Source organism: Ahaetulla prasina, chromosome 5 (assembly GCF_028640845.1).
Source record: "Ahaetulla prasina isolate Xishuangbanna chromosome 5, ASM2864084v1, whole genome shotgun sequence".
NCBI lineage: Eukaryota > Metazoa > Chordata > Lepidosauria > Squamata > Colubridae > Ahaetulla > Ahaetulla prasina.
Genome location: NC_080543.1, coordinates 37,705,289 through 37,728,912, shown reverse-complemented (window position 1 = coordinate 37,728,912; position 23,624 = coordinate 37,705,289). Strand labels below are relative to the sequence as shown.

General features: G+C 40.4%; 1 protein-coding gene across 3 annotated transcripts in view; it reads right to left on the bottom strand.

Moving 5' to 3' along the window:
• The window catches only part of LOC131199716 (T-cell receptor-associated transmembrane adapter 1), an 87,745-nt gene that overhangs the window by 10,051 nt on the left and 54,070 nt on the right, over window positions 1–23,624 (bottom strand). The window contains exons 1-5 of one of the 3 annotated variants that reach the window (XM_058185774.1): window positions 23,151–23,253; window positions 22,914–22,983; window positions 22,071–22,239; window positions 5,363–5,479; window positions 868–904 (exon numbers count right to left, since the gene is read on the bottom strand). In XM_058185774.1, the coding sequence (XP_058041757.1) occupies window positions 868–904; window positions 5,363–5,477 (152 nt within the window). In that variant the 5' untranslated portion in view covers window positions 5,478–5,479; window positions 22,071–22,239; window positions 22,914–22,983; window positions 23,151–23,253. Of the gene's footprint in view, window positions 1–867; window positions 905–5,362; window positions 5,480–12,213; window positions 12,271–22,070; window positions 22,240–22,913; window positions 22,984–23,150; window positions 23,254–23,624 lie in introns of those variants that run through there. The other 2 variants (XM_058185775.1, XM_058185776.1) reach the window with 2 other exon arrangements.

The window sequence follows — 23,624 nt, the reverse complement described above, 5'->3', positions numbered from 1 at the left end:
TGGCTATCTAGATCAGGGGTCTCCAACCTTGGCAACTTTAAGATTTGTGGACTTCAACTCCCAGAAGTCTTAAAGTTGCCAAGGTTGGAGACCCCTGATCGCCCTCCATTCCTCATGTCCATCCACGAAGACTCAAAAGGACACATATTCGATCTAACTGGGACCACAGTTGTAACCCAGGCGAAGTCAAGGAGAGAAAGGCAATTCTTGGAAACCTGGTTTTCCACCAATAAATCAATAAACTGACACATTGACATCGATCCAATCTACCAACCACTCAGAATGAAAGAACAACATCAACCATGATCCTAAAACAGTATTTAAAGACCAATAAACAGCCATGCTGCAAACAGTTATAACAGATCACAAGAAATCGGACCACATCATATGCAGCCGATCAAATCAAGCTGAAACCAGGCCATGACATCATCATATCTCAACAACAACAACAGCACTAATTTACATCACACACACAGTACTAAAAACCAAGGACTATGACTCACCAACTGCAGCCAATCACACAACCCGAAATCAGACCAGGACTCAGAAAGGTATTTAAAGGCCAGTGCTCCCCCAGACAAGCACAATCCAAAGCACACTGAAGATGTCTCCTTGAATGGGGATGAAACGTCAGGTCGCCAAGCTTGGAGCTCAAATCAACAACCTATCTAATCAGTGTGTGAATATTATTATTGATTCCAGCAAATAAAGTTCCAATTTTAAACAATGTAAAAATAGTTTTAGTGGGAGCCTGAAGTGTTCCAAAAATGTATCAGCCACATATATTAAATTGGGATCTAAAATCCACTGGATAAAGGTCTTTCCATGTAAGCATACCATCTCAAAAAAGGAAGATTTTTGCCATACCTTAAATAATATTCATTATAATCTTCACAACTTTTGCCTGGAAAACATTTTGAAGAAATCAGTAAAATTTACCAAACAGGTGTTTAGCATTTCAATATAACTCATTTTTTAAGATGTGATACTTCTTTATTTCTTTATAAAGATACTGCAAAGATAAGAGGGAATGCTCTCTGCATTTTGCTTTCCTATCATACACTTCTAACTGCTATGACCCCTTGGTTTTGCTACCTCCCTGATATAATTCAGTGCTATATATGGCTTCTAAAGCCTATTCTCTTTTTGGTCTTCCTTCTGCCAGAAATCCCCCATGCTTTTTGTTCCCATCTCTATTTTTTCTTCCTCTTCCTTCTTTGATAAACCTACAAAGCAGTCTACAAGCAATAAATAGCAAAAAACCAGTAGCCAATATTTATACTGCATGTATTGTATATTCTATACTGCATATAGACTGCTTTATAAATTTGGGTAGAGTAGTGTTCCAGGCCCAAAATGTTTCTATATATTCATATAGCCTAGAATACTTTTCAAGAAATAAAAGTACCAGAAATACTATATGCAGATTGTATATTTCCCCCCCCCTTTTTCAGTAAGTTTTTGAGCAATGTATGAATGTTGGAAGAATGATGATTGCATATGTGTTGATTTAGAACATAGAAATAAAAAAATAGACTTTAATCATGCAACCTTCACTGCAGATATAGAGTTGAAGGTTAGTTGCTAATGTTGGTAAGAGTATGCATGTGTGAAAATAAATGGAATGCTACTGAGCAAAGGGAAGATAGGATAAGTCATATCTCCTCTAGAATTTAATGTATCTATAGAAAAATATATAAGACTGCTTGCAGAAATGTATTGCTGGGAATGGAGATGTAAGTGAAGTTCTGATGCAAAAGAAAATGTGTTTGCTGACAATCTATACCCATGTTGGCGAACCTATGGCACAGAGTGCCTCTCTGTGTCGCCCCAGTTCAGCTCTGCCACACATGTGCACGTGCCTCCCGCCGGCCATCTGGTCATCAGGTCTCTGCCATGAATGCGTGGGGGTTGGGGGGCATGTGGGGGGTCGTGCATGGACGCACGGGGTGGAGCACATGCGGTGGGGTCATGCGTATATGTGCAGGGGGCGGGGCATATGTGGGGGGTCCCGAGGGGGCAGGGTGCATGTGGGGAGTCACATCGGGTCTGTCATGCATGCATGGGGCAGGGCGTGCAGGGGGTCATGTGTGCATATGCAGGGAGGTGGGGCGTATGTGGGCGGCATGCACATACAAGGAGGGGCAGGGTGTGTTGCATTATGGGGGTTCAAGTGCCTGCACGCCTTGGGCACTCCATCTGGAAAAGGTTAGCCATCACTGATCTATACTATCTAAAACAAAAGTTAGATGATTTGATGTAACAAATAGGCATCTGAACATTTTTATACCAAAGACTAAGGTAATTATGTTTTATAATGGAATAAATGATTGAAAGTGAATGGCAAAAATTAAAAGTAATTAGAATGATATATAGAATGGTATACCAAGGTGGAAGTTTTATAAAAAAGGATAGATGCATGGAGAAATTTTAAGAAATAGAAATGCTATTAGAAAGAAAGTAAGTAACAGGAGCCGATCTGAGGCATATTTAGTTGTTGAAAAAAATAATGGTTGTGTATAAGAGTGCATTTGTACTCAATTTGTTTTTGTAGAAATGGGTGTTTGGCAGTGCCAGGTTTCTACCAGTTCGCCCTGGTTAGGGTGAACTGGTAGTGGCAGCCGCAGGAGGCTCCACCCACCCACCCAGACATCATCATAGATGCTCTGCGCATGTGCAGAAGGTTCTGTGCATGCACAGAAGCGCCGCGTGTGAGCGAAGAAAGCAAGCGCTCCCGATTCTGAACCGGTAGCGAAGGTAAGTGGAACCCACTACTGGTGTTTGGTATGTCATGAAAAACACAAAAGTTGAATGGGAGAAGGAATGGGATACTTAAAAGGATTGTCAGGTAAAACAAGAAGCAGTGGAAGCAAGAATGAATGGGTACCGGATTAACTGAATAGGTCAAGAGGAAGGAAAAGACTAAGGAAGTTGGGGTTGGATGGAGTTCATGCAATTCAGAGAGGGAGGGAGGGAGGGAGGAGGGAGAGAGATAACTATTAAAGAGAAAAATGCCAATGTATGACACATTATATACCAAGCTGGACATAAGAACAGTGAGCAAAGATAGAAAAGGTAGTGAATGGTACTGAGTTAGAATTCATTGACCTTTTTTCTTATGTTCTGCCTTTCACGTCTTTGCTTACTGTTTTGTTATTCCCATTCTGTGCTTTCTATAACAGGCTGTAACAAAAAAAAAACCCAAATAGAGTTAAATACATGTATGTCTGTATGTAATATTGTAGCTTTGCTCTGCAGTATTCCACAAATTTTCTGAACTTTTGCTGGATCCTTTTTTTAAAATAATAGTTCTAGGTTGGCGACATTAAAATCTGGGCTGTTTCTGTTTTCTGGCTGAGAGGGGTGGTGCTGGCAGTGGCTATTAGAATTTCATTTTTGGCTCATATGGTACCTGAAGGCATTTGGCTTTTTTATGACAACTAAAGGCATCTGCACATAGTAATACGAATTCAGCAGCTTATATAATTACTAGAAACAGCTGTAAAGAAGCTTCAACAACCATCATGCTATAATAGTCATTTACTAAGGGAGGTTTAAACTTGACAAATGCCTACGGTTTCTTCTTACTACATCTGGCACAGTGAACATGCTTATTTTTGAAATGGGTGATGCTTCTTGTTAAACCGCAACTTAAAATATCTCATAAGTATAAATAGATCTGATATTATTTTTAATGTGGCCTTAGTAAAAATTAGCACTACCTTTACTGAGATCAGATAAAGGATTAGTCTTTTTATTCCATTGCAGATGAAACAGAAAGCTCACTTCCTGCTATTTCTCTAAGTTACAACTTACATTATTCTAGTCAAAAGTGTTGTATTTCTTGTTGCGGTTGAGTTTGATTTGCCTCCAAATCAAACTCAGCTTATTTTCATTAGTTCACTGCTGCCATTTTACTCATATGACTGCATTAATTAAGGCTTAGTTTAATTTAAAAGTCTTCAAATATGCCAATATATATTTATATCAAATATATATTTTGAGACACTATCTTACTACCATCAATTATGTTATCACATAGATTTACACTATATCAGAATATTGGTACAGTATTGTTTACGCTAATGTTAATATGTAGAAGCTTCAGTGCTACAGATATTGTCAAACTCTAACTGACATCAGAAACAATCTGCAGAGCTATTGGTCAAAATCCATTTCACTATATAGGTAGTTCATTTCTATCCCAGGGATAAATCTGTTGAATATTTAAGTAAACCTGTTGTGTATTCTCTACTATTCAGCTATAAACTCTCCTTTTGCTTAGTTGTATATCAGAATTGCAGCTAAATTATTCAATTTTATTTATCATACTTTTCAGAGTATAAGACACACTCGCCCCAAAAAGAGGGTGAAAATTTGGCTACATCTTATACACTGAATGTAGACCTGCGGCCTCTGCATATAGCATTTTTGGCCTCCACATACTGTTTTAGACCTGTTCCAGGCTGCGGGGATCGCCGCAGCACATTGCCGCCTCTGTGCCTCACATTTTTGGCCTCTGTGCGTTGCAATTTCGGCCTCTGAATGCTCCATTTTAGACCCATTCCAGACTGCGGGGATCGCGACAGCACATCGCCTCCGATCATCACTTCTGCGCATCGCATTTTCAGTCTCCGCACGTTGCATTTGCAGCCTCCGCATGCCCCATTTTGACCCCCGTGCATTGTGTTTTCAGGTGGGTTCCAGGAGGTGGGACAATCCCCGCCCCTTTTAACCATCTGAAAATGTGATGCACAGAGGCCAAAAATGGGATGTGTAGAGGCAGGAAACACAATGAGGAGGCAGAAAATGTGACACGCGGTGGTGCTGATCGGTGGCGATATGCTGTGGTGATCCCTGAGGCCTGGAATGGTTTTAAAACAGAGCATTCGGAGGCCAGAAACTCAAGGCACAGAGGTCAAAACACGAGACACGGAGATGGCGATGGTCTGTAGAAATCCCTGCAGCCTGGAACAGGTGATTGGGGGTATTCCAGGAGGCCGATCCACCTGCCAATCAGCTGCTCATGCTGAATCAGGCTGTAATAATGTGCGGAAGCTGACCAGCCTGTTTGCTGCAAGGATGCTAGCCAGATGAATACCGATAGATGCTGGTAGGCAGAGGCAGAATTTTTTTTTCCTCCCCAAAAATTAATGTGTGTCTTATACTCCAGAGCGTCTTATACTCTGAAAAAAATGATAATTTTAATTTTAATTGTATTTATTTTCCTTTGATTTACAAAAAAGCTGAGAGGTTTTTTATTTATATCGTTCCTATGACAATAATGATTCTATTATAGGAAAAAAACGTAATTAACAGTCATACTCCTCTCTTCTACATCTGTTCCTTCAGTTTGCCTTACCTTTTTGTTTCTTGTTTTTTAAGAAGTATAAAACATTTTTTAGTAAAGAAATTATCATAATAACAGTTACAAAAGAAAGAGGTATCCAGCAAATGGTACACTGATTAGCTTCCATTCCTGTAAAAAGATAACAAATGTAAACAAAAATAAGAATTTTGTTCATTTAAATTTTTCAATTCAGCATTCATCTGACATGCTCTATTCATATATGAATTTTACAAACACTACTTCTTTTTCTTTGAAAGGATCTTTGGATATGGGTAAATACATTATATGAGATGTTCAAATTCTGAACAACTAATTATATCTGTGTGTTCCCATTTCAAATGTATAATTTTATTTGCTCGTACATTAAAAAAATAGATATCCATTTTTCTAATATTAAGGCATAACCAGTTAACAATTACTATAGAATTATTAAACAAAGGAGAAAATGTAAATTCTACTTCAGGAAGGATTTAAAAAACAACTGCATAGGAATGCAGGAAATTACAAACCTGTATTAATTCTCAATTTTTGTGCTAATTCTGCAAACTCTATGAAGAATGTATCAGAAAGTTTGTGATTCTTTTTTCCAGAAATTTTGAAACCATTGCAAGAATAACAAAACAAGTAAGATATTCTCCACACTTCGTAAAATCAGGAAAATGAAAAATATGTGCACTTTGCTTTATTTGCTGACAAATTTACATCTTTTAAAAATAGATAGTTTATGTACTGAGTATCAGTGAAAACATCTTAATGAAGCTATCCAAAAGTATCAAATAATGACAACTTTTGTTTTCTCGAAAAATCTGGTCAGAAATCAAACAAAGCAGGTAACATTTGCAAACATATGAGAAATATAGGAAAACATAAAAGAATATAGAGCAGGTCAACATTCAAAACAAAAAAGGGAGTTTAATGAAATGTATTCTAGGATTTGTACCACCTACCTATGCCACCACAGTGCTGTAAATTCGAACTTCAATAGCTATGCTGAGTAACTTCTAGCTCAGAGAAAACTGTGCAAAGGCACCTTTGCAACATTTATTCTGGAGCTATGGGGCAAACAGTGTCCTAAAAGTTTAAGGTTCCCCTCACACATATGTGCTAGTCGTTCCCGACCTGTTGTGTCTGCACCCCCCGAGCCGGGCCTCCTGCCAGAAAGTGACTTGGAAAGTGAGGGGGAAGGGCTGTCAGGACTTACCTCGGGAGCACCGACTTTCCTGGCTCAGCTCCAGGAGCTAGAGGCAGGCCAGGTGGAAGAGATAACGAGGCCTCCGTCCCCTGACTCTTCCCCCCCCAGGCCACACCTCCAGACCCAGCTGATGGCAATCAGGCCTGGCTAGACCCTAGGTTCGGTAGGCAGGAGAGGCGGGAACAGGGGTGGGGCAGGCCTAGGAAGTGCTGAGCCATGGAGCCACACCCCACAGGATATAAAGGCAGCAAGAGCTGCTGTGCCACTTCGTAGCAGGCAAATTAACTGCTTAACTAAGAGCTGAAGTACTGTTTGACTTATCGGCGTCGAGGGAGATAACAGAGACACTTGGCAGATACTCGCTATTTTGCTGCCAGAGCTGATAGTGCCGGCTAATTAAGCCATCGCTCGGACGGAGGCGAAGGGGGACAGAACACGACCCTAGCAGGCGGTGCTCATCTCCATTTCAAAGCTGAAGAGCCAGCGCTGCCCAAAGATGTCTCCATGGTCATGTGGCCAGCATCACTAAATGCCAAAGGTACATGGAACGCTGTTACCTTTCCATCAAAGATGGTCCCTATTTTTCTACTTACATTTTTACATGCTTTCGAACTGCTAGGTTGGAAGAAGCTGGTACAAATAACAGGAGCTCACCCCGTTACACGGCACTAGGGATTCAAACTGCTGAACTGCTGGCCTTTTGATCAACAAGCTCAACATCTTAGCCACTGAGCCACTGTAAACAATGTCCTACAGATAGGGATTTGTGCCTTGTCCTGCCTCCTCTCTCTCTCCTGAAGCCTGTTGTGGTCCGCTAGCAGCCTATGGAGCTGGCAACGGAGTCAGACAGCGATGAGGCTGAGTAAGAACATGGGCCAGTCCTGGAGGCTGGGGAAGGCCCAAATGAGGGCTCTGTCTGCATTGGAGGCAGAGGTGGGGCCAGGCCATCTGGGAGTGATGTGCGGACTCCGGAGCCTCCAGAGGCTGACAGTAGTGAGGCAGAGGAACAGAAAGAACCGGTTCCTAATGCACGCATGAGAAGAGCTGCCAGAAGGCAAGAGCAGCTAAAGCAAAGAGGACGACTTGGAGTAGGGCCAAGAGATGATTGGCCCCTCCCATAAGGCTTAAAAGACCAGGAACGGCGTTTGGGCTTTTTGCCAGAAAATAACGTTGATAGCTTTGCTTCTTGTCTTGCTGCATTTATTTCTTGTCGGCGTCTTCAGCTTTTGAACTTTTGCCAAGAAAAACCTTTGGCAGATAAGGTTTGGTGATAAGATTGAAAAATTGTGTTATGAAGAATTTGCTTTGATTTAGTTTGGACTACGCTGAGAATGAGTTAATTCTCAGCTGTTCTAATAAAGTTTGTTTGTTTTTAAACTGACTGAGTTTACTACTACCTACTTGGGCCTGGGTCACAACAAAGCCAAAGTGCCTTAGAGACTTAACCACCATCATTTATTTGCCGCACAGTCAGCAGCCTTTTTCCTTACCGCAAAAACTAATGCAATGAGGAAAATACATACTGTGGTCAGGAGTATCTGTAATGATGGTCACTGGATTTCAAAGTGGCAAGCATAGCAGGGAGATCAAAGCTCCACCCCTTTTAATATGTGGCACAGCACTGCAGGCTTGCAAAAGGGAACAAGGCTTCAATCACTCAGTTGTGCCTGTCATTATGTAGCCAGTGACTATCGTAGCAGATATCCCTGATTGATGGAGTACTTTTTTCCATTCCAACATCTTTTGCATTCAATTTTATCCTATCCCAAGCAAATGTACTAAATGTACACTTTGTGACATTGATATTAGTTATGATGATAATGCAATGAAGGCCATGATTTTCCCAACTGCTGACAGTCACTTTTAACTGCTTTGGCTATGCTGCTACTCTTCAGTTGCTGCCAACTTCTCTCCAATGCCACTTTAGCTGGGCAGCAGGAAAGGTCAAGAATCCAGTATTTGCCTGTGTAATGTCTCCATCATACATCGCAAAGCACGCACCAGACATTCCACGGACTGCTTATCTACACATGTGAAAAAGTAAAAACCTTTTACCTTCGCCAAGAGGCATATTGGCAGTGATTCAAGCAAGAAAGGAGTCTGGGGTAATGGCACAGGCTGTCTATCAGATGTTTTAAAAGAAGCTGAGGCAGGTGAGCAAGAGAGAACAAGAAAGATAAATGAGTGAATAAAACTCTTAAATGAGCAAACGTAAGTAACAAAGCTGAGCAAATACGAGAGAGAGAGAGAGAGATGAAAAGCAATCAGGAGGCAAAGAGAAGAAAGCAAACAACAGAATGAGAAGTCTTATTAGAGAAAAGCCTCCAAGAAGCAAGAATGAAAGAGACAGCATGAAAAATAACAAGCATAAGAGTATTCTAATAAGAGAGGCAGAGATTAGCAGTACTTTAATGGGGACTCTTTTGTGGGGGCTGATCCACAGGATGAGTGTGGGCTTCCAGCAAAGCAGAAAAACTGTAACCCCACAAATCAGGTTCTGACAGATAACCAAACCAATAGGTTTCCAAATGTCGAAGCCCCTTCTTGTGTTAGCCCTATTCCATAGTATGGAAAGCGAGTAGTAGATGTTTTGTCCCACTTGCAGGATATACACCAATGGTTGGGACGCTTGCTGCCTCATCATCAAATCAGGTTAACACTTCAGCGACAAGACAACACAAACTATACCAGCTTTTGAGTCGCTGTATTTCTCGGATTGGAAGAATGCTAAAGAATGCAGTACAGGATCAGATATACCCCTATCCCAAAGGTGCTTTTTTAAGAGGCAACTGACTTTTTTTTGTTTTTTCTTGAAGGCATTTCACTTCTCCATCAAGAAGCTTCTTCAATTTTGAAGGATTTTAGCCTAGGACATCTTAGCCGTGATTATATCCAATAACAAAATGTTCGGGCTGTAGAATTCAATGGAAAGACAATTTTTAACTAACAGAGTTCAATTATTTTTAGTTGTCAGAGGATTTTCCAGTGATTGCACATAAACTCTGGATCCCTCAGCCTGAACAGACTAGGCCAAGACTCTATTAATCGGCTCATTTATCTTATTTTCTTAAATAAATGTATTTAAAGCTTCATTGAAATTGTTGCATTTGCCTGATCTTGATTTAATTATGCTTACTTTGTTGTATTTCATTTATTACAACTGTTCTTCTATTTGATGAATATTAATTGTTTGAAAGTAAACCTTCGTGGTACCCCAGCACTAGACTGCAATATAAATAAGTTATCATAGAAATAAAATATGATAACCAGCGGCTTGGATCCACCTTGCCTAAAGACCCATTTTTTTATTCTATATTCTGTCTCTTTCTCTCTCACACACAAATATATACAAATTACAATGGTAAGATCTTATGATTCCAACAAATAATATTACAAATTGAATGCAAGAATTTACAGCAAGAAATATTATTTTACCAGCATTATTCCATTGAAACTAATACGCTGCAAAATTTGCAGTTAGTCAGCGGTACACACCTTGTTTCATGTGAAGGTATGGCTTTAGCTCTTGGATGATATGTCAGCAGCACTAGACTTTAAAAAGGTCTAGGTAGGCCATAATAAATAACTAAGATATATGAGAGTTAAATTTGATTTATGTAATTAAAATAAAATTAACATCATTCATATGATTATTCCCTATGTACTTAATTGTTTTCCTTCTATTGCATTGAATTATGATTGAGAGGCAAATTTTTAGAGGGGCTATGGAATAACATTGCTTGGAGCTTTGATATGTGTAGCTATGGTTTAGATATCTCTGGCATAAATCAATAAAATTGATCAAAATGAAATGTATTTATCGTTGTAGAAAAAATACTAAAACAGAATCGCTCTACGAAGTGCTCACGTCTATCATTTTGTTTTTAAGTGTAGCTATTCTATTTTTATAGAATATAGAATACATAATAGTATCAAAAACTTTGGTAACAACTATCTCATTATCTTCAAATTTTGCCCAGAATATAATCATAATTAACACCAATTAGTAAATCCCCACGGATGTTATCGCTGTACAAAAACTGTATTAAGACTACAGTATGAATATACATGCATTCATGTTTCCCTTTATATCAACTCTGATTCAATCTAATCAGACTTCTCCAACTGTTACTTTTTGGATGTGCTGGGGTCAACACCAGTGGTGGGATTCAAGTAATTTAACAACTGGTTCTCTGCCCTAATGATTTCTTCCAACAACCAGTTCATCAAACTGCTCAGAAAGTTAACAACCGGTTCTCCCGAAGTGGTGCGAACTGGCTGAATCCCACCACTGGTCAACACATCTTGTAAAATTGCTGAAATATACTTTTAATTGCATATCTATAATTGTCCCTTTCTTACTGTCATTGGGATATGTAATCTTAGAGCAATAATGACACATGTTTCTGGAGAAAAAAATGTAAGAGCAGAATCTTTATTTCCTATCAGTAATTGATTTTATTGCCTACTTCTTATAGTAATGTTGTTAATTTACAGCCCTGTTTTTGCAATGCTGTATGGACCTTTTTTAAAGCAACTACCTCGGTCAGACTTAATCATACGCTCACTTGTCATTATATGTGAAACCTTCATTTTGTCAAAAAGTGTCCAGATTACAATATAATTCTATATGGGTAATTCCGTTGCATACTTTTGTCTTGAGAAATTATAAAAGTGAAGTACTGGCTAAAGGGAGATCAACAACTAGGGTTAAAATCTCCATATCATAAAAGAAATGGCCATCACACTGTACTGACATAATATGTAGAAGCTTAACAGAAGGAAGTACTTCTTGGCATATTAAGGAAATACTGGATACATTTTTCCTACTTTTACTGTCTATACCAGTTTACAAAGCAAATCACAGTAGGGAAAATCCCAAAGGAACTAAAATAATTACTGACATTAAAATGAGCACCAGTACTAATTAAGTGGAGTAAAAATTCTGAATGCTTTAAACAGTTGATGTATGAAAACAACTAGAATAATGATTGCTGCTTTATATCCACTTACCTGGGAATAAATCTAATTGAATTCATTAAGACTTCAGTCAATGTAGACATTACAGCTTAAGATAAATATATTTATGAGAAGAATTCATATCTCTAGGAGTATCAACTGTTTTAATTAAGGAATCACCTATGGCCTATTGTTATCTCATTCCATACAATATCACTGAAAGGTAATGCAATTTATATTTCAGAATTATCATTCTGTCTTTGTCTTGGAACAAGCAAACATTCTTCTGTCTATATTTGTGCCATAAATAAAGTTCTGGAGCCCCCATCCCCTCAGTAAAAGCTAATCTATTATATGATTGAATAACCCTGAACCAGCACAAACACAGATATGCACTGTTAGAGTAAGTTTTAAAGAGAATTAATCAAAATTTAGCTGGGTTTTTAGTTTGCTCAGAAGCAAAAGATACAGGAAACAACTATATTTTGTATACAGTAGTAATTACTGAGCACTAACATTAGTTTTTCCCAACAAATATTTAATAATAATGTTTCTTTCCACTTATCTAAAGATAAATTAAGATTTACAAAGTTTATTAAAATGAATAGACATTGAATTCTTTTGGCAGCCTGCCTTTGGATTTATAAACTTTTTAAATATGTTTTTTTAAAAAAGATACTTGAATTTGATGGTATAAAGGAAAGATACTTACCTTTCAGTTTCCTGCTGGTTATAGAAACAAACGGAAACAAAAATAGGTCTCAGTCAGAGACTTAAGAACTGACTTTTGTTTGTTTAACACTGAGTTGATCTGGGCATTTAAAATTCAAATTTAAATCCTACAAACAGGAAATGTGGTAGGCCATTCTACAACAGCCATGAATAAAAGCTCAATTATTTTTCTTCATTGAATTAAATTCTTTTATTGAATGTCATGTTGCAAGTATGAAAGTAAATATCTTTATCATGAAGATTATTAAATTTTTCATTGAAAATTCAAATCTATATAACATATTGCATGTTGACATACAAATAGAACTTACTAAATCTGGAACCTGTAGATTTTTAAATTTTAGTTTTAATCATTAAAGTACATTATGTACTAACAAATCTTTCTTTGGGCAGAAATACTGCAAGATAAGTGCTCAAATGTTTGAAGATTTACTGTGATTTCAGTCTTCCCCAAAGGGCTGACCTCCAGAGTTGTTAGACTTTAGCTCCCATAATTCCAGTGAGAAAAAAAATGCAATTGTTTACTGCAGTAATAAATCATACAAAGAAAATATTGGATAGATAATTTTATAGATTGTGTGACATTTTGAAGTCAAGTCAGTAGACTGCAGATTTATAAAGTATAAATACTCCTTTCACTTCAGCCAGAAAACAATACAAAGGAAAAGAATCAAGATTTGCTTTCTTCAGTTATGCACAATTTCCTGTTGTCTCTTTCTACATTATCTATAACTCAGTTATTACTCAGGTAGGTAGGTACGTAGGTAGATAGGTCGGTAGGTAGACCAACCAATCTATCTACTTTAGGTGAACAGACAAAAATACCGTAAAAAAATTTGTAGCCTTTAAAATTTGCCAGAACTTTCCATCAGGAAGGATTAATAAGTTAATTGTTTTAATAATGACAGTAATAGAAACAATAATAAAGAGAGCATTTATTTTTGTTTCCCCAAAAATAAGACCTACCCTGAAAATAAACCCTAGCCTGATTTTTAGCTGCTCCTAATATAGGCCTTATCCCAAAAATAAGCCCCGATTAAGGTCATCATCAGTAGGAGGGACATGACCAGCAACAGAGGTGGCAAGGGTATCGGGGCCAATGGTGTCCAGCAGCAGCCTGCGCAGCACAGGTAAATTGGATGACTGGCTGCAGGGTCCTGAGGTAAGCTGGTGCAGGGCGCATGGGGTGGCTCTACCCACCCCTGCCTTGCGGCGATGGCATTAGTGCACTACGCGGCCTCCTGCCCCATTGCGGCCGCAAGCAAGCAGAAGTGGGAATCCCATGCATGGGAAAAAAAGTAAAACATTCCCTGAAAATAAGCCCTAGTGCTTATTTTGTATCTCCAAAAAATATAAAACTGGGTCTTATTTTCAGGGAAACACTGAATAAGAAATTGTATAAAACAAAAATGTGTAAACATTATCAATAACCCACAAAATTGTTAGCACCTGCAACAGTCAAGTGCAGTGCTGGAAAACATATAATGGTAGCATTCATGAACATCTGACCACAATTATTCTTGCACGGTTTTGGGAGGCTATGGAGACTGTGCAAAAAAGGGGTAGGTTCCAGACCATCCAGAAGTCATGTGAGAAGCCTATGCTCTCAACATGCCCTCCACATCCTCAAAAAATAAGTTTGATTTATCTGTATTTCATTTTTATTTGGTGTTTCTTTATATAACACATGGCAACACATGATTGGACTGTATTTTTTAAAAAATAAACAAATAAATAAGTAAAGAATTGTTTCTCTTTTGTTCAGGAGACAGATGGCGATATGGCAGCAGACTCAAGTTAGGCATTTTCCAAATGTTTGACATGGCCACTCCAAAAGATTTGCCATTACTGTTCTAATGGCTACTATTTTATAGCAATAAGCACATTCTGTTATTATAGGAAGGATTTAGTATTTTCAGCATTCAGAGGATAAACGCATCAGTAAAGAATCTGTCCCTGTTTCGATATGAGGTTGGATAATACCCATTACTTTCATAAATTTTCTTCTCAGCTCAAGTAACCTGTGGCACTTCACTTTATCCAAAGAGTATCCCAGTGTTTTGGATTTTCCTATGCAAGCAAAGTTTATATTTAAGTCCATTTTCTGAGGGAGATAAGGAGAAATTTCACACTTATTTTCATGATTGCTTACAAAGGCTTCAGCAAGTCAGATGAAAATTTTGGCCTTGTTTGTTAGAATTTCACTAAATATATCCTACTCTATTCAATGATGGATTAAGTGTAAGAACATTCCCTCATAGTATCTTCTAGTTCAGTCACAGATATGTTGGTTGGCACAAGGACCATTGGAATTATTGTCCCATTTCCTCTTGACTTTCTTATTCCAATAATCTGGTTAAGATTGCTAATAAAATTCCACAACTTGGTCATTCCTAGTCAAAGTAATCTTTTTCCACCACATTCTTTTTTTTTTCTTGTCCCATGCAATGATTTTTATGGATATGTTTCAGTAAGCCAGTCCTGACACTCTGTAGAACCACGAGTAGCATCAGTTTTGCTTTAACCTATGCAGGATTTCCTCTTTTTAAGTGGACAAAATACCCCAGAATTCTCTACCCATGAATTTTCATTGTCCATTATTGCCCTGGGCTTACTTCCATTTTTGTTACAAAGGGGAGCCTTTTCAGTCCTGCCTTGCTACTTTTTCTTTTCTTGGCTGGTTTCCCAGACTAATTAGATCTGGGAAGATAAAGTTCCATAGAATACTTCTCTTATTCATCTTTCCCCTGCTTTTGTAATGTTTTGCTTATGTTCTTGTAGAAACATCTGCTATTTTTGTTCTTCCTGCTGTGGCTACAGATGAGACTTTCATGAACCAGTTGTCTACAATAATTGCTTCCTTTTCACAATACCAAATGTGATTTCTTGCTTCCACCCTGAGATTTGAACCCAGGCTTCAATCCATAGCAGTTTTCAAATATGGCCAAAGATGGAAGTGATAGCTTCTAGCCCCTATATGTATGTATTGATGACTAGATGTGGTGTTACTAGAAGTCTCTCACTGCAAGAATCCAAGATCCGTCCTGGGCATTGACTTCTATCTGTACCATGTCCACTTTCTAGGAAATAAGTCAAAAGTGACTTATTTTGCAAAGCACAGTTAAATTAAGTGTTGCTAAAAACAATATTTGAATCATCTTAATGAATGTGTGATTCAATAAAATTTTAACTTGAGACTGCACAGCTCCCAGCTGAAATGCTTGGGCCTTATAGAATGACAGTTTCCATCACCTCATTGCACTGAGTTATTATGATTTTACCCAGAATTTATTGATTCTCAATGGACCGATTTATACAACATGCTAATCCCAAACCTAGAAAACCACAGATTTTCTTGATTACTCATAGGAATATAATCAATCAGAAGCATATTTCTTTTTATTATCATTTTTATATATTTTCTCCCAAAGGATTCTGGAATAATATATCAAAAGAATATAATTTTGAATAAAATTCTACCATAAAACAAGACAAAAATAAAAAACCTTAAAGGAAAGTATAACCAAAAAAATTGAGAACTATCTGGTGCATGTATTTTCCTTAGCTTAAAGGTATATCAGCTTAAGGGGATTTGCCTCAAAGAGATTTATCATATTAAGCCTGGGTGTGGTCAGCCGCAACTGGCAAATCGACTTAATAGAAAAGAGCTTCTGAGTATATGTAGCATATGCCCAGAAACTGCTATTGTGGATACAAATCAAGTGGAATGGCTAGACCAGCTTCCAGTCAAAACTGGAGCTTCCTAGATCCCCTTTGAAAGAGCAGTCGAATCTCTCATGAAAACAAATTCAGCTTTAAAGATATGCATAGCTGAATACACATGCAATTTACATTTATGTTGCCAGACTGTTCAGTTTTCAATGAATGCCCTCTGTATATTTAAACTACAGAGATATTTGCCGTTTTAACAGTATTCAAATTCATGTTGCATTTTGCACAGGAAGATGTGACATCCTGCTCATGCTCTATCTGATGCTATACTTTGTATGATTCTACTTCAGGAAGCATGACAGCAAGGCTGATTGATTTCAATCAGGGTCTTTGTCTCAAAGGAAGTAGTTGCTGATGCAAGCATAGACACCACATTCTTCAAATGAAAGGAAACATCATGGCTGTGCTGTTACTGTGGTAACGCTGTGCTTCACCATTTTGCATTAAGGAAGTGCTTCATTTGAAGCTTCATCAGAACAAAATGCCCCCTTAAAATACTGGAAATGTAATTCTTCAGCCCCTTACAACCAGCTGGCCAGTTTGTGGCACTATGGTATTTGAGAGAGAGGGTTTTTCCCCTGTTCCCATTTCCTTGTCTTTCACTTTTTGTTTATGAGCTTGGTATTTCAGGGTTTTCTGCCATTGTTCACAGGTACTGTGTATATTGCATACATGATATTCTTGTCTGTCTAACTGAATGTAGTTAGATAATCTGTAGACTCTGCTTATTCCTTCCATATGTTTCCCTAAATAAATCATCTTTATATTCAAGTTATAACATTACTCACTAATCCTGGCTCAAGTTAGATCCCCATTCTCAGGAACATTCATACACATGCACAAATGGTTCACTTCTAACAAGACTGAAGGCCCTTCAGACAGTCACAGTCTTGCCACCTCACACCTTGACTACTGCAAAACCTCTACATGGGGCTGCACTTGAAGACCACCCAAAAAGATTCAATTAGTCCAGTGGCATGTGCAATGATGGGCATGCCTTGGTATGGCTATGTGATGTCCCTTGCTTCATGAATTGTATTGTTTGCCAATTTGCTTTTAAGATGCTGGTTATTGCCTAAAAAGCTCTGCATAGCATAAGACCTGGTTTCTTGAAAGACCACTTCTCTCCCATGATATTAGTGAGACTGGTTTGATCCAACGGTTTGGTGCACTCCAGGTTCCTTTGATAAAACAATGCTATTTATCAGAATCCTAGAAGCATGTCTTCTCTGTAGCAATGCCTGTCTTCAGGAATGAAGTTATCCCTGAGATCCAGGTAAGTCCCACCTATTGACATTCAGAAGGTCTTGACTTCAGACTTGATTCTACTTTCAGATGTGAAGCTAGAGTGGTTGGAGCACCTACATATCATTTTTCCTCATTAATCAATTTTGCCATCTAGTTATTGCTTTTGTTCTATACTTTTGTATATTTGTTGTTTGTTTTTATTTTATAAGCCACCTGAGGCAGTTGGAGTCAGGTGGTATCTAGATTAAATAAAATTAACAAATAATTACTAAGCAAATAAAGTAAAGCGCTATACACCCCAATATGGAGAATTTTAAAAAGCGCAGCTATTAGACCAAAATGTAGCTGTCATAGTTTATATGATCAGAGTCAGAGATGGTCTTCTTCAGATGCTCATGTACCAAAATAACTTGGGCAACAAAGAAAACTTTAATGTACTTGTGTGACATATCAAACAAACAATATTAATGACTAAGCCAGCAAAGAAAAATTATAGACTTATTCCACAAAAGTAATATTTAAAGACACGAAAAAACAACCAGAATTAAAGTATTTCCTATGCAATAGCATGCACATTTCTCATAAATAAATCCCACTAAGTTTTACTAACTGGTACATGATATATCTGCATTTAAATTTAAAGGTAAATGCAATATCAGCCAATCAACTGAGTAACTGTAAAGGATGGAAAACCATTAAAAAATATCAAATTCATGTGAGCCTTACATTTGTTAGAATCAAACAAAATATTATAAAGTTAATATATTTTATGATCTTTTGGTTAGTCAACTGACATTTATATGACTGTACTGAAAGTACAGTAATTAATACAGTTTTCACAAAATGTTATCTTTTGTGTAACAGAATATTTTTATTGCCCTAGATTTTTAGATATTAGTAGTTAATAAAAACTGATGTTTTAAAAGACAGATGCCTTGTAAAAGGTGGTATCTTGCAAGATAAGGCCAAATAAAATATACATATGAGAATTCTAAGGAACATGCGGTTTCTTCATATTGCATCTGAACAATTATACTTTCATTCTTACCAATATGAACATTTAATCATTTCTTAGATTAAGTTTACTTAAATTGGTTAATAACCCCCAAAGCTACTCACAATCTTGGTTTAAAAAGCATATAACTGTTAAGTACTGTAAGTCCAAAAAAAATTACTACTACAGTATCATCTGCAGCTGAAAACATTTGTTCTTTTAAACAGCACTGCAGACTTCCGTTGGAGAAACCACTCAATTTTTTCCAGGACTTTGAAGAATGCTTTCAGAATCAAAGTGCCTAGATAATTTTGTACACACACATTTTCCATTGACATGTGACATGTGCAGGTAATCCTAGACTTATAACCATTTGTTTAATAACTGTCTAAAGTGACAACAGCACTGAAAAAAATGGACTTATGATGGGTTCTCACACTTGAGATCAAAATCCAGATGCTTGCCAACCAGCTTATATTTATGAAGGTTTCAGCAATCCAAGTTCATGTGATCACCATCTGCAACCTGCAACCTTCCCAGCCATCATCAAACAAGCAAAGTTAATGGGGGAAGCTGGATTTACTTAATTCACTTAATAACTGCAGTGATTCACTTAACAACCATAGCAAAAGAAATCATAAAATTAGACATTTCTACTTTGCTTAGCCGTGAAAATTCAGGTGTCAATTGTGGTCATAAATCAGGGATGACCTGTAACGGACACTATACTTTTACATACTGAATCGCCTTCTAAATTCCTGATTCTTTTAAAGTGATAGAAGAGAAACATTTGCCTGGATAGTGTTTCAAGGAAATGCAATCCCATATTTAGAGAATAAAAAATGGTTTCCCCAGTAATTGTCACTCTCTTTCATGCTGTAAATGTTTGAAAGGGACCCATATAATTAAAGGGCAACAGGATTGTACTAATGACATCATTCTGCACCCGTTCTTTATGGAAGTCATACATGATGAACCTATGAGATCTTGAGGAGCAAAAGACAGATATAGATTTTATGCAAATGTTCATGAAGCTAAGACAAAATACAGATTGTAGTTTCAAGGTTGGATGTTTGATGGCAGGTGGGTAATCTTTTGGCAGCTGGGGGCTACACATGGGGTGGGATTCAGCCTATTCGACTGGTTCGGTTGAACCAGTAGCTCTGAAATCAGCTGAGAGTGAACTGGTTTACTCCAACGATCAGGTGGGCCTGGCTGCCTGGCCCTGCGCTATACTGACCTATATTTCCTTTGTTTGAGGCCCAGCTGATCGGTGCAGCAGATCGGATTGCATGCCTCAGCTGTTTTACTCACCATGGCTGCACTAGAAGGTAAGTTTTAGAGCTGTTTTCAAATGCACCATGTACGCTCACTCAGTGAACCGGTTGTTACACTGGTTGAATCCCACCACTGGCTACACAGTTGTTTTGGAAAGGTTGTGGGGTAGACATATAATTGCAAATATGAAAATTACCACTAGTAGACAATAGAAAGAAAAACCATTGGGGGCAGGGATGAAATCTAAAAATTTTCCCTACCGGTTCTGTGGGCGTGGCCTAATTGGTGGATGTGGCTTGGTGACCAGGTGGGCGCAGCTTGGTGACAAGATGGCTGGTGGGCGTGGCCAAGTCGACTTCTTTGCCCTTTTTGGAGCAAGCAGGAGCAGCTCACAGCCCCAAAAAGCCAAAAAAAAAAAAAAAAAAGCACTTTTACAGGTTGTTGGGGCGGTTGAATGCCACCACATGTTTACTGGACCCGTGCCCCTCCTGGTTGGTGCTGGCCACACAGGAGGTGACACGAGGCTGGCTCCAGGGGATTATAAATGCTTCTTTGATGGAGGATGTTTTCCCCGCCGCCTTGAAAGAGGCGGTGGTGAGGCCCCTCCTCAAGAAGCCCTCCCTGGACCCGGCTGTTTTAGAAAATTACCGTCCTGTCTCCAACCTTCGCTTTGTGGCGAAGGTTGTTGAGAGTGTGGTGGCATGTCAATTACCCCAATACCTGGAGGAATCTGTCTATCTAGACCTGTTCCAGTCTGGCTTCCGACCCGGGTACAGCACGAAGACGGCTTTGGTTGCGTTGGTTGATGATCTCTGGAGGGCCAGGGACAGGGGTTGTTCCTCTGCCCTGGTCCTATTAGCGGCTTTTGATACCATCGATCATGGTATCCTGCTGCACCGGTTGGGGAGTTTGGGAGTGGGAGGCACCGTTTATCGGTGGTTCTCCTCCTATCTCTCTGACCGGTCGCAGACGGTGTTGGCAGGAGGGCAGAGATCGACCGTGAGGCCCCTCACATGTGGGGTGCCGGAGGGGTCGATTCTCTCGCCTCTCCTGTTCAACATCTATATGAAGCTGCTGGGTGAGATCATCAATGGCTTTGGGGTGAGGTACCAACTGTACGCTGATGACACGCAGCTGTACTTTTCCACCCCAGGCCATCCCAACGAAGCCACTGAAGTGCTGTCCCGGTGCTTGGAAGCTGTACAGGTCTGGATGGGGAGAAACAGGCTCAAACTCAATCCCTCCAAGACGGAGTGGCTGTGGATGCCGGCACCCCGGTACAGTCAGCTGCAGCCGCGGCTGACTGTTGGGGGTGAATCATTGGCCCCAGTGGAAAGGGTGCGCAACTTGGGCATCCTTCTGGATGGACGGTTGTCTTTCGAAGATCATTTGACGACCGTCGCCAGGAGGGCTTTTTACCAGGTTCGCCTGGTTCGCCAGTTGCGCCCCTTCCTCGACCGGGATGCCTTATGCACGGTCACTCATGCTCTGGTTATCTCTCGCTTGGACTACTGTAACGCTCTCTACATGGGGCTCCCCTTGAAGAGTACTCGGAGGCTCCAGTTGGTTCAGAACGCAGCTGCGCGGGTGATAGTGGGAGCCACACATTGCTGCCATGTAACACCTCTCCTGCGCAGTCTGCACTGGCTACCTGTGGTCTTTCGGGTACACTTCAAGGTGTTGGTGACTACCTTTAAAGCGCTCCATGGCTTAGGGCCAGGGTACTTACGGGACAGCCTGCTGTTACCGAATACCTCCCACCGACCTGTACGCTCGCACAGAGAGGGACTCCTTAGGGTGCCGTCCGCCAAGCAATGTCGGCTGGCGGCCCCCAGGGGGAGGGCCTTCTCTGTGGGGGCTCCCACCCTTTGGAACGAACTTCCCCCTGGACTTCAGCAACTGCCGGACCTTCGGACTTTCTGCCGAGAACTGAAGACCTATTTGTTTGTTCGCGCAGGACTGGCATAGGATTTTAATAGGATTTTAATTAGTTTCAATGTTTTAACATTTTAAAATTTGGGTTTTATTCTAAATGTTTTAATTCGGCCATTTGTAAAATAAGTTTTTTAAATTATGGTTTTATGTGTACCCTGTTGTTGTTTTTATCATGGCTGTAAACCGCCCTGAGTCCTTCGGGAGAAGGGCGGTATAAAAATTTAATAAATAAAATAAAATAAAATAAATACACTTTACACACAACACAACACAACACCACACCACAGACTCACTCACAACTAGGAAACAGCTGTGCCTGACCTAAAATGGTTCCTGCAGCAAGCAGGAGCAGCTCACAGCCCCAAAAAGCCAAAAAAAAAAAAAAGCACTTATCCATCCACACAACACAACTGACACACACACACACACACACACACACACACAAAATGCCACATACAGTTTTGTGAGATAGTGTGTGTTTGTGAAACACTACAGAAACACACCAAATCTCAGAAAGCTCTCACAAATATTTATTTTATTTTATTTTTAGATAAAAGCAGCTAAATTTAAAACTTCCTAAACTACAAATAAAAAAACCCCCTCAATTAACTAGTTTTTTAAAGCTTCCACCAAAAAAGAAAAAAACTTACCCAGTTGAAGGGACAGAACAGGCAGAATCAGTAGCTCACAGCCTCACTGATGAAGAAATACTGCTAGCCGATGCAATCGATAACAGGGATTGCAGGAAGCGAAGGAGGCAGACGTTATAAGCAGCGGCTGGGGATTTCGTCTCTTCAGAGAAGGTAAGCAAGCTGGAGGCTGGGGGGAGGAAAGGTGGGTGGTTAGCCAGGCCTGTTGTGTCTCGCTCGCTCCCCCTGCCGCAGCCGAGCCCCTCTTATTTCCTGCCAGACGCTGATAGTTCGGAAGAATGTCCTGGCATGCCTCCAGCCCCTAGCCCTGGCACCATGCCCAGGCAAACGGAGCAACTAAACGCCTCCCCCACAGCATGTGAGCCTGAAGAATGTGAAGCCAGTCATGAGCTCAGATTACCAACAGCTGGAGGTTGGAGAGATCCTCGCTTCCGGAGAATTGAGAGGCGACGTCAGTAAAAAGAAGGGAGGGGCAGGCCTGGATAAGTGCTGAGTCATGGAGCTACACCCCATGGCCTATATAAAGGATCTGCTTTCTGGCATTCTCTGAGTCAGGCAAAGTCTAACTGGGATTGCTGAAGTCACTTCCTGGTCTCCTGCCTGCCTTGAGAACTCTGATAGGACTTTGGCAGAGCTGCAGAGGCACGCTTGATACGGACTTCCCCGACCCGGCCATCAGCGGAGGAGTGGGACACGACAAGGCCAGGCAGGTAGGCAAGGGGACCAGGGGACCGTAGGGGGGTAGCACATGGCCCGCAAATCATCCCCAGCAGCTGTGCGAACTACACGAGCCCGGGGATGGGGGGGGAGGCGGCACGCTAGGCCTCAACCGGCGATCCTTACATTTTTCAGCAAGTAGAAGTCGGCGAGGTGTCCAGGCAAGGCGAGGAGTCGAGGCAAGGCAAGCCGGAGGCTGGGGTGGGAAAGGTGGGTGGTTAGCCAGGCCAGGCAGGCAGGCAAGGGGACCAGGGGACCGTGGGGGGGTAGCACATGGCCGCAAATCATCCCCTGCGGCTGTGCGAACTATGCGAGCCTGGGAATGGGGGGTCGGCACGCTAGGCCTCAACCGGCGATCCTTACCTTTTTTGGCGAGGTGTCCAGGTGAGGCGTCCAGGCGAGGTCCGAGGCAAGGCGGCGAGGTCCGAGGGGCCAGCAAACTTCTGGGTGAAGTAGCTAGGCCGTGTAGAAAGGGGACCTTATATAGGCCGGGGGTATAGTGGGTGGGCCAGAAGCGCCAAGTGGTGGGAAAAAAGCACCGAGTGATTGGGAAGAAAAGCGGCAAACAGGCGACTGGCGGAGGGGATGAGCGGGGGAATGAGCGGAGGGGATGAGCGGGGGATGAGCGGAGGGGGGATGTGCAGGGGGGGGATGAGCGGAGGGGCGGGGCCACAGATTTTTGCTACCAGATCGGCGAACCAAAACCAATTTCCGCTACCTACTCGCGCGATCTGGTCCGATCCGGTAGCATTTCACCCCTGATTGGGGGTGGGGAACTCTACTTGTATAGAAGATACAAGGAAATCCAGTACTATAGACTGAACTGGAAAAAGAAAA